We start from the raw sequence: 15,366 nt of genomic DNA on the forward strand, positions 1-15,366 counted from the left end.
ATCTGTCTTTTGATGGATGATATTCCCTTACAATTTCCTCCTACAATGCTTTCTGCACAAGAAATAGTGGCTAGTCGGGATTATCCGACGCTAACAAATCCGGTCTGATAGAACAGGTCGCTTCAGCATTCTTTCCGACGGTTTGGGTTGAAGTATTTTGACTGGAGATGAAGTCATCGATCAATATTGTGTCCACTGCTTCTTCCTCTTTCGTCAATAATAAATTATGCCTAATTTCGTCCCTAAATCTTTGGGGCACTTTCTCCTCGATGAGGCTGAGGACAATCCTGCACTGTCTATATAAACTGTCATTTATGTCGTTGAGTTCCGGGATGTCGTCCCCGCCAATAATTATAGTCCGTTTTTGTGTCACATAGGAACAGCGACAGCATTGAGGGTATCGCAGTCATGTTGTTGTTGTTGTAACAGTGTTTGTTATTATGTTTGTATGTTCGTTCTTATGTTCAATTTGGCTCTGGGTCTATCTCCAGTTCCAGGAAAGTGGCTGCTTCGATGGGATGTAACCACAGATCCACTGGAGTTAGATGAGTAGGTTTGGCTGGGCAGTTGAAAAGGGGTTTTCTATCGTGCGTGCCCATGCCACATACTGGGCAGATGTCTTGCACGGCGCGGTCGATTTCCGCCCAATAAGAATTTAGACGACTGCAATATCCCGAGCGTAGTTGAGCCAAAACTACACTAGTTTGTCGTGGCAGCTGACGCTCCTCAGCTGCAATAGATGGGGGATGTATTTCGAGGACTTTATTCACACTATAATTGCTTAAGGCCTTGGCAACTGCATCCGTGTGAATACTATTTAAACCTGCTTGATACGCTTGTTGATCTAGGGGTTCTCTCCTGTATCGTTGGACCTCTCCCTCTAGAGCATGGATATCCTTCCTGATCTGCCTGTATGTGTCGGACCTACCCACAAGATGGTGATTGGGATGACTCACACGCTAACATCCAAGCAGGTACTGCAACGAAAGCATCTCATTGTGTTGATTTACAGGAAGAATCTTTGCCTCCTCATGTAGATGGTCCACTGAAGATTTGAGGAGGCACCCTGTTCCTGTTCTCAGGGCGGCATTCTGGCAAGTTTGAATCTTTTTCCAATTCGTATCACATAATCTCGGGGACAAGACTGGCGCCGCATAGCTTACCACAGAACGAAATATCGCGTTATATGTGTTCAACAAGGTTTCTTTATCTGCACCCCAAGCGCAGACTAGGGACTTGAGGACCTTGTTCCTACTTTTCAGTTTGTCGCAGATAGCTGTGGCGGGCGCGCACGACGTGAAAGTAGTGTCGAATGTGACTCCTGAAATTTTGGGGCAGTTTGTGGTCGGAGTTCTGCTACCGTCGACCACGACATTCAATTCTCTTCCAAACTGCGCTGTCCATGTGGTGAACAGAGTGGCTGTTGATTTTGTGGCGGAAATCTGCATATTCCTCGAATGGAAAAAGGTGGTAAGATCGGTTAAACAGTTGTTCAGTCTCTCACAGATGTCATCAGGATAGGTACCCGACGCCAGGATCGTGCAATCATCCGCATACGTTACGATCTCGATGCCGTCTGGAGGGGGCGGAATACAGGAGAGGTAGAGGTTAAACAGTTCCGGAGATATCACCCCACCTTGGGGAACTCCCTGTTTCACTCTACGGGGTTTGGACTTCTTGTTCCTGAATTACACACACATATAATTGACTATCCAACGTTTCAAGCTTGGGCCGGAGGGTTGTCTGCTCAATGTCCTCAAACAGCGTGGAGTGCCTGACTGTATCAAAGGCTTTTGATAAGTCAAGCGCCACCATCACTGTTCTATCGCAGTCATTGTTCGTCTTTGGTTCGTTCACAATTTTCTTCATTCAATACATTGCATTTCAAACACATTGTTCTAAATGGAGAAAATTGTGACCTTAAGTACAAGTACAGCTCAGATTTGCATTCTATGAAAGAAATAAAGAAAGATTTTACGACTTTTATTCACTACGTTAATTTGGTGCCAAGGTCTCTAAATCTGGAACTGCTAATTATCATGGTTTTTTTCGTTGTCGGATATTTCACTCAGTATATATTTTTTATCACCATTTGGAAGCTCCTAATATTGATTTTGATATTAACCCTCCCAGTCCATTTGCCGAATATATTTGACATTTAGCAATGTTTTTACATGTGCAGAAATAATTTTTGACACTGAAAAGATTAATGTTTATTGTTTTTTAGGATGTCATTTATGTCCAATTTCTCCAATTTGCCAAGTGGCCTTCGCCTACGCACCACCAAAGGTGGTAAAGGCAACAATAAAGACGATTTAGCACAAGAACTGCAATGTGATCCTGCCTTTGAGCCCACGGAAATCTATAAATTGTGGAATGACAGCCGTGAAGAACATGTTGAAGGACGTCAAGAAGATGCCGAAGAATTCCTTAGCTATATTTTGAATAAACTAAATGATGAAATGTTAGAGGTAAGAAAAGAATTATTCCATTCGATTACATACTTGATGCTTAATTATATTTCATATATCGTCTGGAACAGGTTGTTAAACTTATTGCCAAACCAAATCCAGAACAAAATGGACAAAACGATCAAACTGAAGATGGCGAAGATGGTGATGTGTGGCAGGTAAGTATTCTGTTGAATTAAGCAAATTTTGATTTATTTTTAATAATATATTCTTTTTTCGTTACAGATGATCTGCAATAATCGCAACAAGGGAAGCGTTACACGTCAAACCGATTTCGGTTGTACTCCTTTGAGTGACATATTCCGTGGTGAACTCAGATCACGTTTGCAACGTGAAGGCGAACATCCCACAGATGTTATACAGCCTTTCTTAACATTGCCTTTAAATATTGAGGTAGGTTAATACAAAAGAATGTTGTCATGCAAATTTTTGAAGTTTAGGTTGTTCTATTTTTTTGTGATACCGTTTTTATCCTTAAGTGAAATTATAACTTCACTAGACAACCATTCCGTCTTGTTAATTAATTTTAGAGAATTACATAAATAGGTATATGAGAGCTATGTAGACCAACACCAAGCAGAATTTTATTTAATAACATTACATGTTTTTATTTTTTATTAAATCCTGCGATCGATTAAGCGTAACATCTGTACTTCTTTGCAATCGATAGGATCAATTCTGGAAACTTAAATCAGATTAAATGGAACAGAAGCTTAAAACATTATTTTATGAAACCAAATGACAAAATAATTAACTAAACTTTCCAAGAACGATTTTTTTCGAATTGGTAGATATCGCAAATTAAAACTACAACACTATCCAATACTTTGATGTTTACATTATACCACGTGTGTTAAAAAAAACATATAAAATATATAGAATTCGAAAATTAAAAAAAAAATATTTTCTTGTGGATAGTTTAATACACGAATTTCAAAATGAGTTGATTTGATTGAGAAAAATATTTGGAATCTTATTTTTCCAATATACAGTCAAGTTTTTACCCCATAAATAAATTGTCAATTGCCGATAAAAAATGGTTAAAAAAGCTATACGTAAATGTTATCCAAGAGCAATGTTTAGAATATCAAAACAATACCAACGAAGGCATAAAATTTATTAGAAGAGTGCAATTTTATAGATACAACAAGTTCTGTGTGAATCCAGACCTTATGTAGCAAAAGAGTCCCACTTATAGAGATGGTATTTACCGGGTATTTACCCAAATTTTGTGAGCCTACGTCAAGTGGTTCGGCAGTTAATGCGTTTTTACCCAACACTTGGGTAAATACTCGGGTATTTACCCAAGTATTTACCCACTTGTTTAAAGTATTGTAAAACTATCCATTTTGAATCGATTTCATAGCCTAAACCCAGAAATAGGGTCTAAGATGTTGTATTAGCGATTCAATACAGTAAATACCCAAATAAATACCCACAAATGGGTATTTACCCGGTATTTACCCAATTTACCGGGTATTTACCCATTGGGTATTTACCCACTGTCCATCTCTACCCACTTATCGCTTCTTGTCTAATACAGGAATAGTAAAATTAGTATAGTATCAGTGAGGGTGTGGGGCTTATCTTTCAGATATGAATCTTTGTTTTATGGTTTCTTTTTTTAAATCATTGCGAATCGAACTATGCGATTTTACAGTTTATTGTTGTTGTTACTACCTGGCGAATAATGTATTGGTCAATGTAAGCATTGTTCTTTCTGCCAAAACTCTGACTTCAAGCATAAAAGCTTAATATTTGCGGTCCCTGCTATTTATTAATGGTTTCAATAACATTGGTTCGCTAGAAGGTACTCCAATCATAAACAATAAATCATCTATAGTGGTTATAAAGCTGGAAAACTTCTCCAGATAACTGTTCTTCCAAACATCTTTATAGAAGATCTTTTCAGAACAGGCGGCGACATATTTATGAATTTTTTAACAATGTAAACGAAGTTGATTATTTTCTTATTTCGTGTTTTTAAATTGTCGACCGAATGGAGTCAAAAGCTGCGTAAATACTTTCTTCATATCCCTTTTTTTGTCGGAGATATAAGCCAATTAAATATATGTTATTAGGTGTACGACTTTCGCTTGGATACACCGTAAATACTAAGAAGATAAAGCGTTTGCCGTGTATCGTGGTGCAGTAATTTCTTCCCGTTGCAAGCATTTAAGACCATTGGCAAAGAGAAACAGACTTTTTGGCTCCGTTTGGTGAGGGATTGTATCATATGTTGTGCTATCGGAAAAATTATCAGAAAATCATTTCACGAAAAGCTAGAAACATATTTTTTCGGTGTTTGATACGGAACATTATATACTTTAAATCCCTACAAGATTAAAAACGTAAATTCATTCGTTTTGGGATAAATAAGCTAACATTAACAACAATTTAGGTGTTCTATTCTACTGACGTGGGTATATTACGAATATTGTGCAGAGCTTCCCTGCAATCAAGAATAGCTTGAGAATTTATGATGCGGTCATTCAGAGCCTTGAGCCAAGCCAACTGTAAGATTGTCTTAAAGTTTTTTTTTTTCACTAATTCTGCAGCTTTCTTGATAGCAAGAATATCTGCCTTAAAGACGTTGCAACTATCATTAAGCTTATATGAGTGTTTAATAAATGGGTTCTCGAAAAGAAACGCTGGCACCAGTGCCTTCTTTCATCTTTGATCCGTCTGTATATATACCCAAACCGTCCGCAGGAGAGTTAACTTTAGCCCCACCAGGAAAGATAACGGATAAATCTGAAGGCGGTGGGCATGTAATCGCTTACGCAACACGTAGCAGGTGCTGAGTCAGTCTTTCAGCCCTCTACGTCCTTCGAGGCGTATTCTGCCGGTATGTAGGCAGATCCTTAATTTGAAGATGATGTTGTTGGGGTCAAAAGTGAGCCAAATCAACATCGTTCTCGATGTGGCCTTTAGGTTCTATTATGGTTGATGTTGAATTCAATTTGTCTTCTGTGGACATCAGGACAAGAGAGAGTTTGTTTAGATTAGGATTTTTTCGCAAGTGTGGGTATCGTCTTTCGAATTTGCTCACACCTTGGGCTTAATCCTGATCAACATGTACTCCTTCTTCTTATTCTTCTTTTTTGTAAAGCGGACATTGAACTATGGTCCCAACTTGCGACAAAAATTGAAAATTCGATATAAACAAATGTCAATGACTTTTCAGCAAAACGCGTCTAAACATATGATTTTTTAAAAATCCAGCAATGTTTTTGTGATTTATAACGGTAAAGCAAAACAGAAGAAGTTTACATTTAAGTAAAGATTTAAAAAACGTCTTTAAGGTACTGATTACTTAGACAAATAAATAATTGACTAACAAACAATTGAAAATTTAAAAGATCAAATAATTTTGTTCGATGTTGAAGATTTAGTTAAAGGTATTTTAATTACTTTTACATAAAATTTTGTACACATTATTTGCATAAAATGTCCTGGAAATTACATTATTTTTTTTTTGTGGATTTTTTGCAAACTCTAAAAATTTAAGTTGAGTTTTACTAACTAGGCCATCCTAGTGAATATGCTGTATTTTTGTGGTGTTTTGTTTTGTGTTTTAATTGTTTTGTATGTTTTCATTCAATATTTAGATACTTCTTTTGTGATCTACTTATGAGCGTATTTTTTACACTTGTATATTTTTGATATATGATGCTCGATACAAAATGAAAAACAAGAAAAAGTGTTAAGTTCGGCCAGACCAATCTTTATTATACGTCCATCATGAAATATTCTGAACTCTAATGGAATAATTAGTTTACTTTCCTATCCACATTATCAGGGAGAGGAGAGAGACGTTTTTTCACCTCGGAAAATTCCATAACCAAATTACAACCGATTTAGGCCGAACATGTAGATAAAAACATTAAATAACCTGAAATCTGGAGGTACCGTAAAATATGATAGCAACTTTCGATGTCAAACTTTTCGTACAATTGCTCGAACAAGATACTGATTCGAATTGAAGTTTACTTCGTGGGTCTATCGAACGTCCGCTTGCTGCACTTACAAGAAAACATCAACATCTTCAAAAAACCTTCACAGCAAAGGCCTGAATACCATGCAATTTGAAATTGTTACTACTTATTTATACTCTCCATTATACTCTGTCGTTATTTGATTTCACAAATTCAACCACCAAATAAATAAGAACCACATCCGATAATTATAATATTATAGAACCATACACAATTTTGTTATCAAATTATGCACTTTTTGGTTTTTTTACATCTAAGGCAAGTCTTATGATTAATTCTCATTTATCAAACATTATTATTTTACAGAAAGCTGCCTCGGTCAAAGAAGCCTTAGAAATTTTGGTCGGCCGTGATCAGTTGGAAGGTGTTACCGGAAGTAAGAGCAAACAGGAAGTTCTTGCATGGCAACAAATGAATGTCGAGAAACTACCACCAATTCTAATTTTACACCTGAAGTGGTTTGACTATCGCTCCGATGGCTGCACAAAGATTTTAAAGAAGGTCGAATTTCCTGTCGATTTAAAAATTGATACCAGTAAGTAATTGATTGAATGATTTGTTTATTATTATTGAATTTTGTTTGTATATTTATGACATCATCACATGTAACAGTTCCCTCGCGTGAATGTTTTTAAGATAGGGCCATTAAGTTTGATTCACTTCAAGCTATTGGTCGAGTATTTGTGTATACAATATATTTTAAATCGTCACAGTTCCTCATTCAAGAAAATAAGTAACCAGTATAGCACATCCACAAATAGTTATACCTCTGGTAATAGATGCAATTTTTGTTCTATTCAGAAGTCAATAATCGTCAATTAACGCCACGAATTGTGATTGTGTTATAGGCCAGAGATGACCAGACAAAGCAGATTAATAACACGGTGAATGAGGATGTCACCACTAATCTTCTCCGAAGTCTGCAAAATTATTGAGTTGTCCCGCTACTGTAACCAGACAAATCCCTAGAACTCGAAGTAAACCTAGAGTCAGATTACTATTGCAAGAAGAAATAATTCAACTTAAAAGATAATACCGCAATTTTCTAAAAATGTTTAATTTAACAATTTTGAAATTTATATGTTATAATTTGTTTCCTCATCATAAATCCGGTCTAATTAACTTGTTAATTATTTTCACTTACAGAAATATTAGCATCCAAAAAGTACTCGCAGAAACAACGAGCTTATCGCCTTTTCGCTGTCGTCTATCACGATGGCAAAGAAGCTTCCAAGGGTCATTATATCACAGACGTTTATCACACTGGCTATGGTAGTTGGTTGCGCTACGACGATAGCTCTGTTAAGTCAGTCAGTGAAAATCATGTTCTTTTGCCAAGGACACCACGTGTGCCTTATTTGCTTTACTATCGACGCTGTGATACAATACCCCAACAAAGCAACAATAACAGTGGTGGTGGTGCAGGGGGCAATTCATCATCAGGCGGAAACAATGCATCCGGTGGTGGTCATAATACACCTAAATAAGCAACAGCATGCAAACGGCGTCAGCAGGAACAACAAAAATATGAAATGATGGAAAATGACAGCAACAAGATATTAAAACAGCAGCAACAACCAGAAGAACAACTGAAATGAATATGTTAAAAAGATAATGAAAGAGACCAGCAAAAAGCCATTCATTCAGCCAAGCACCAAGTACACAAAATAGTAAACGAAAACATTGAGCCAACGTGTTGTGTATAGAAAATGGCAAATGTGGGAGGCTGGATTTTATTTAAGTAGATGTGTATCAGGCAACACCTTTAAAGGGAAACAGAACTTAAATCCATGCATACAGGCAATCAAAAGAAGAGAAACATAACTTGGCTAGTTATGAATGGCATAAAGTAAGTTTCTTGGAGCTAAGTTCTGATGTTAATATTATTTAAGACACACATCATGATTCGGCCTTCCAGTATAATTTCCACACCTCACACACACACACTCAAAAAATCTATGCAAAAAGTGAAACATCTTTTTTTTTGCATACAGGTGATATACAAAAATTAAAAGCAAAACATAATAATAATAATAAATAACGATGATAATAATTATAATAAACAATAATAATCATAATAATAGTAATCATGATAATGATGACTGACGTGTAATGATTGTGTATGTATGTATGTATCTATGTAAGTAGGTAGTTTATTAATTAATATTATAATTATAAAAAAGGAAAAATACTTTAATTTAAATCTCAGACAGTAAGTTCGAAAAAGAAAAACGAAAAAAAAAACAACAAAGGAAAAAACTAACAAAACACAACAAATATATTATAATAAAAACAAACAATAAGAATAAGAACAAATCAAACATAAACTTTAAGTGAATCTGGCATCCTAGATAGAATATCATTTTCTTTAAACAAATTTTCCTGTTATTGTAATGCAAATAGAGTAAAAAAAGCGAAAAAAAGATAACAGTTTGCAACAAAAATTTATGGATAGTTTGTTTTCTTGTTAAGTTTCCAAAATAACAAATTCATAACATAACCTAACATAAATATTTAGGTAAATTGACTGACTTTCAAATCGCAGTAAACAGTGTGGAAAAAATATATTGCATAACACTGAACTATAAATTCAAACAACTTATAATAGGCACATTTAATTGTACAAATCTAGCCTAAAAACCTTAATTTGGCTTCGGTTTTTTATGGTCTCTTCTAAAACTGGCTAAATTTGGCATTTTCTTTGGGTATTTGTGTTACATCAATCGGAATTTTATTTCATGTTCTTCGGCATAATTGTAAGTCTTAAAGAAGAAAAAAATATGTATGTATAGAACAAATCATTTCTGAAAGACCGATTCTTGTGTTCCAAAATTAGGTTTGTCCTTGTACTCGTTAATTTTTTCTTAATGTTGCTGAAATATGTACGTTTTTTAGCAACTTTTCCATTAAACAACTGTAAAAAATCGCAACATTTGTAATAATTATTACAAATTATCGAGTACACAGACAGCCATATTGATAAAATATGAAAATTATTTATAGCTTTTTATCTTATTGCAATTTATCTTATTTCTTAATATCTTTCAAAAGGTTGGTAGTTTACAATAGGTTTGTTTGTAAAAATCGTTCTCAAAACTGTCGGAACGTTATGTTCTAAAATGCCTTTTTCATGTTGTTTCATTTGTAAGCCTTATTGACATGTACAATTTTTTTCTCACATATATAGAGTTCACAAAATTGTTGGTATATTTCTCCACTTATCGGCTTAAACCATAGCAAAATCTATATCAAAAATGTATTTTACAACTTTGTTATGTTCTGACTATATTCGAAAGGTTTTTTACAAAGGTAACTTTACTACAAAACCAACAGTTTGGTGGTTATAATTTTTTTTTTGGAAATTTTATGGTTTATAGATTTTGAGATACCAAATTACATTTTGTTTCACAGAAATATCTCAGTTTTTTTTTTTTTTTTAATTTCAAAATTTAGTCAGTTTTTGATGAGATAAAATACAAATAGGGGCTTTTTAGTCTTGAAATGTACTTTCAAAAGTTAAAAAATGTTGCACTTTGTAAACATTTAGTTGTTTAGCCAAAGCATAATTTTAAAACTTATAGTCCAGTTTTATTTTGCTGGGTATGTTATGTATATCAGTCAATTTTTCCACATATTCCATTTTATTTCAAGTATTTTTTGTGGTCTGTTTCTCTAAAACGATTTGAAAACATCGTATTACAGCCTGTTTAGCAATTTCGACAAGAAAATGAAAACGAACTAAAAATGTAGTTTTTAGTACTTAAGACGAATTCACACGAGCCATCAATGTCAAATGTGCGGTAATTTTTCATCTTTACACAGTCGCTAATGTATCACATATTTGGGATTTTCCTTTTTGCGTCCAAAATGCAGTGAAATTACGTCTCCACATTGTCTGTGTGGGAAGATATGGAAAGCTTTTATTTCGGTACATATGACATTGATGGCTCGTCTGAACTAGCTCTTAATACTATTAAGTTTTTAATATTATTATAGCCTGATTCTCTGTGATACTCGAAATAAACACAAAAGGTAACAGCCTGTTTCTGTATGTCGTAACGAAAATGTGTGCGAATGAAATACACCCAAAGTTTAGTTTTCGAAATATTATTACCTTTGCTTTTGCTTCAATACAAAAACAAATTTGAAAACACACGAGTTTGGTAGTATTTCATTAATTTTCTCATCGGCATACAGAAACAGGCTGTAAAATCTAAAAATTAAAGGGAATGAAAGATTACTACGTTATAGAGAAAACTCGCTACAAAAATACGATTTTGTATTTACAAAGCAATTCATTCGTTATAGAGAAATTCGTGTTTTAGAAAGAAAAATTAAATATTTTTCGTTTTCATATTTGAAACGTTTAACAGGAACACGTCATTTGCTTCAAAATAAGGTGTATCAATAAGGTCAACAGAAGGCGAGTTAGAATAATTGAATTCATTCAATTCTTGATGTCAATTCCTTCTTTCGATGGATTAAAAATAAGTAAATAAATAAAACAATGCAATACACTTTAAATGTTATTGACCTATTTTTAACAGAACGCAAATACATTTTTCTTTTGTAATAAAAACAATATACTTTTTTGGGACAAGAGAAGATATCAGGCAATCCTCCTTTACGTTTATATTTACGAAATCCAGTGGTTTCAATTGTAAATTCCATTACATATACGCCAAATTAAATCCACTGGATTGCGCATGTGTAATCGTACTATTACATTATAATTTAGCCTTAGCTTAAAACAAATAACATATCGATGCCTTACTTTCTCAACCTCGTATCTTAAAAAATTAAATTTTTCAGGAGAGATAAAAACGATTAAAATTTTTTAAACATGGGGTGTTGGGTAAGAGTTTAAATGCAATTGTTAGAAAATTCCCCAATAATTGTATTAAAACTTTTCTCCAAACCCCAATGTATCAAAAAATTATCGTTTTTTATCTCTCCTGAAAATTTTATTTTTTAAGATATGAGGTTGAGATAGTTTGGCATCGATATTTCGCTTTCCTTTGTTTTAATTAATATTTTCTTAAAAAGTTTGTTGTTATTATATTAAGGTTTTAAAATCGTTCTACAAAAACAGATCCATAAAGTCCAAAAAAATCATTTGCAAATTAAAAAAAGAAACGTTCATATTTGCATTTGAATTTAGAACTTATCAAAACACAATTTATTTGTAATTCGAATTGTTTCTTGAATATTTTTATTTAAAAAACTCTATTCTAACATAAAAAACTCCATTTTCGTATTGCTATTTTGAGACTTTTATAAATGCTATATTGATTAATTCCACTAAGCGGGGCACTCACTATCAAATTGGATTGCCAACATTTGTGATAGTAAGCGTAAATTTTTTAAAATATGAGAATATGTGTGTGTATTTTTATGATTGAAGAACATCAACATAGTTTTGAAGCCGCTCCACAGCCGATATGTCTGAAGAGCCTCTGCCAAAGGCGAAACATACATGTCACATAGTGGTGGTTGTGTGGGTTCAAATCTTCGGCTTTCTCTTTTTTTCACTTACATCATTGGTCATTAAGCTCGATTCCAACGAAAAATTAATTAAAAAGAAATAAATTGGATTTATTTTCAAAATTCTCATGTGTTTGTATACAAAAAAAATAAATAAAAATAAATAAAAAAATCTTTCCCTTTTTGGAAGAAAATTTAAAGATTTCAATTGCAGATTGATGGTTGATTGAATACTTTGCTACACACTTATCAAGCACACACGTACAGAATGAGTTCATCGGCTTGACAATCAATTTGATAGGGTGTGCCCTGTTTTAGTTACTGTGAGAATTATGAGGTATTTTTTAATAAAAGTACAAATATTCCTAAGGTTGGAACTAAACATTTAACCCTCAAAGGGTTACATTGAGGGTTACGTCTTTGGGCATTTCAGGGGACGAAGTATGCCTATGTCCGAAACTAATGCGGCCTGTTTTTTTTAGACGACTCGAAACTAATTTCTTTTTAATTACTGCCAAACACCTCTTATTGTATCAAATTTAGGCTTGATTAAAAATATAAAGCAACAATTTTTCAAAAACGGAAGTTTAGTAATATTTCAATCGAGTCGGTTTTTGAATCGTATTAGAAAGACAGGTCATAAAATATTTATTTAAAAATAATTGCCTTGTTCCAGAACAAGCAAGAATCTACTATTTTTGAATGGTTTTTACAAATTTATAAAGGAACAAATTGTCAAAGTTTCAAACACAGTACACTCTTGCAAATTCTGGAACAGAGCAAATTATATTTTATATATTTGAAGTCACATTTTTTGTTATATAAAATAGGTATTAAATGAAATAAATTTGCATTAGAATCTGTAAGGCAAAAATTTGATGCAATATCCAAATCAGCGACAAAATTGAGTGATAGTATAAAAACAAGTTGAGATGTAAAATAAATTTGAATATATTGTATTGGAAAGCTTCTAAACTAAATTTGGACCTAATTACCGTGGCTAAAAGAAAATGTTTTGTAATGATAGCCAATAAACCCAAATAAAACAGGGCACAACTGTCGATTTCTTGGGTTACACAAGCAGGTGTTCTTGACCAAACTGGATGTGTTTATCAAATTTAGATGTGTTTATCAAAAATCGAAAATCAAACCCAAATGGAATTTGCATTCTCGATGGATAGATACTTCGTATGTGCATAGAAACTATTACTCGAAAGAAACATTTTTGAAGTATATATTTTAAAAACCCACTTCCCGTTCTTAACTTCAAAGTTTATTAAGTCTCCCTAGCCACAATCTTTTATTTCACCCCACTTTGTTGCACACTGTTATCTTTTGATGTCAAGAATATTTAACAAATTTACACAAATATCACTGTTTATTTTATTTAGTAAATTGTTGTATTTAACTGTGAAATTATATTATTATTAACATTTTTATTTTTCTCCTTTTTCATTTTCCACTTCAATATTTTTTTTACATAAAAACATTTTGTTGTCTTGTGTTTTAGTTTAGTTTTAAGTAATTGCATTGCTAGTTTAACTAGAGTTTATATAGTCTAGAATTAATTAAGTATAAGTAGTAGTTAACAAAAAGAAGAAAAAACAAAAACAAAATAATGAGCATAGTTGTGAAAATCAAACATTGAAACAATGAAGTTCAAATGTTAGTAGATATAAAAGATAAAAACAAAAAAATATATAATTCCAATATTAGGAAAGTAATTTGGCCAAAATGATACAATTTCAATTTGTTCTTTTGCTAAACCATTGTTGAAATCCCATGATATTGCTGTGAAATAATCTATTTTCAATTGTACCAATAAAAAAATAATACATATTTCCCCCCCAAATTATTTTACTTTTCACTTAATTTATTATTATTTTTTTATGTTTAGCATATGGTAAATTTGTGAAAATTTTTAATTAACGAACTGTGAAAAATACTTTATAATAGTCAGTGGCTTAGTTCCGAATGATGATTTTCCTTTTAGTTCTCCTAACAGGACGCATAAAAATTACAAAAATAATTAATAATGGTTTTAAATAAAACTTCTTGTTTGGTTAATTTGGCAAAAATATTTTATAAACCTGAAATCTGTGGGTAGCGTTATATGGGGGGCAATACCGAAACATTGGTCATGTCCACCACAAGAAGCTTACATCTAACCAGAAATAGAGAAATACTAAATTACAATCAATTATTATAATTTATTTAGTAAGAATATCGAAAATATAATGTTGTATGTAGTTTCTCCCATTTTCTCCTAAGTAATTTCAATAAAATGAAAAGAAAAAGTGTTCACAGACAGGTCGGGATAATTACATAAGTATATATGGTCAGAAAGAGCACACCCAAGCCTTTCCATGTGTAGTTTACCACATTTTGAATTTGACTAAAATGTTGTACCTGTAGTGGGATTCTCTGGCTCATTTTTGGTTACCAACAAAAATCGGTAAAATTAAGACGCAAAATGAATAAAATATACCAATAACATATCGACAACTTTATTTTGATTGCCAACTTACCGACAAATTTCGTTTATGATCTAAAGCGGTAACCAAGCCCATGTCGGGACAAACTAAAATGGCTGATGAGTACGATTACTTACGAATTGAGTATCCGATATGTTTCAGCCATAAACATTGTAAAATTTCTTCCAAACGTATATCAAGTTTCAGGAAGGTCGGATAACACCTTCGGGTAACCCCTCACAAATGTTCAACATTTTCACTTAAGGACGCCAAATACTCTCCACTCTCTAGCCTGAGGTCTCCATCTCTTCTGCATCTGCAATACTCTACGGCACTGTCATCCAATCTTGAATTTATATATCTATGTATATCTACAGTGGCCCCGTAGTGAGTCCCAGACTATAAAGTGGGGGAAGGAAAATGGTTCTACGTTGGGAGATCACATGTCAGATTGCTTTGGAAATCCTACAGTCAAACTGACTATCAATTATGTTTAAGACCTTCGAATTGACCTGTTCAAATTGTGGATGTCGCCACGTTCTCGAACCTCGGAGTCTAAAAGCCGTCCTCGCAACCTGAAACTGTCCACCATGTGTTAAGATGGGCAGGTCATGTGGTGGTCCAGGATTGTAACGAGTTATTTTGCTTTTAAAGAAAGTTCTAATGGATAGTACGAATTCCGTCTTCTATGGGTTTTTTCCAAGACCATTGGACCCAACTTAAGGGAGCATCTTTCATAAGATCCAACAAGGTTGTCACAATTTTACCTCTTATCAGTACTACAACATCATAAGCCACAATCTTAGTTTTGGTCGAAACACACAACAATTGCATTTACAACCGGAGTAGGGTGAGCGAAATCTCATCGAAATCTCTTCTAGGTGAGAATTAATTATAGTGTTTTCAGCATCTCATCAATCCATTCCACAATGATGGAGG

At 33.4% G+C, this 15,366-nt stretch overlaps 1 protein-coding gene across 1 annotated transcript in view; it reads left to right on the forward strand.

Annotated features, from left to right (window-relative positions):
* The window catches only part of Usp10 (ubiquitin specific protease 10), a 196,388-nt gene extending 187,911 nt beyond the window's left edge, over positions 1 to 8,477 (forward strand). The window contains exons 6-10 of the mRNA XM_073982135.1: positions 2,228 to 2,471; positions 2,543 to 2,629; positions 2,697 to 2,864; positions 6,776 to 7,004; positions 7,616 to 8,477. Of these exons, the coding sequence (XP_073838236.1) occupies positions 2,228 to 2,471; positions 2,543 to 2,629; positions 2,697 to 2,864; positions 6,776 to 7,004; positions 7,616 to 7,956 (1,069 nt within the window). The 3' untranslated portion in view covers positions 7,957 to 8,477. The remainder of the gene's footprint in view (positions 1 to 2,227; positions 2,472 to 2,542; positions 2,630 to 2,696; positions 2,865 to 6,775; positions 7,005 to 7,615) is intronic.
* The last annotated feature ends 6,889 nt before the right edge of the window (positions 8,478 to 15,366 follow it).

Source organism: Musca autumnalis, unplaced genomic scaffold, assembly GCF_047663935.1.
Source record: "Musca autumnalis isolate F117 unplaced genomic scaffold, ASM4766393v1 scaffold_4, whole genome shotgun sequence".
NCBI classification, from domain to species: Eukaryota; Metazoa; Arthropoda; class Insecta; order Diptera; family Muscidae; genus Musca; species Musca autumnalis.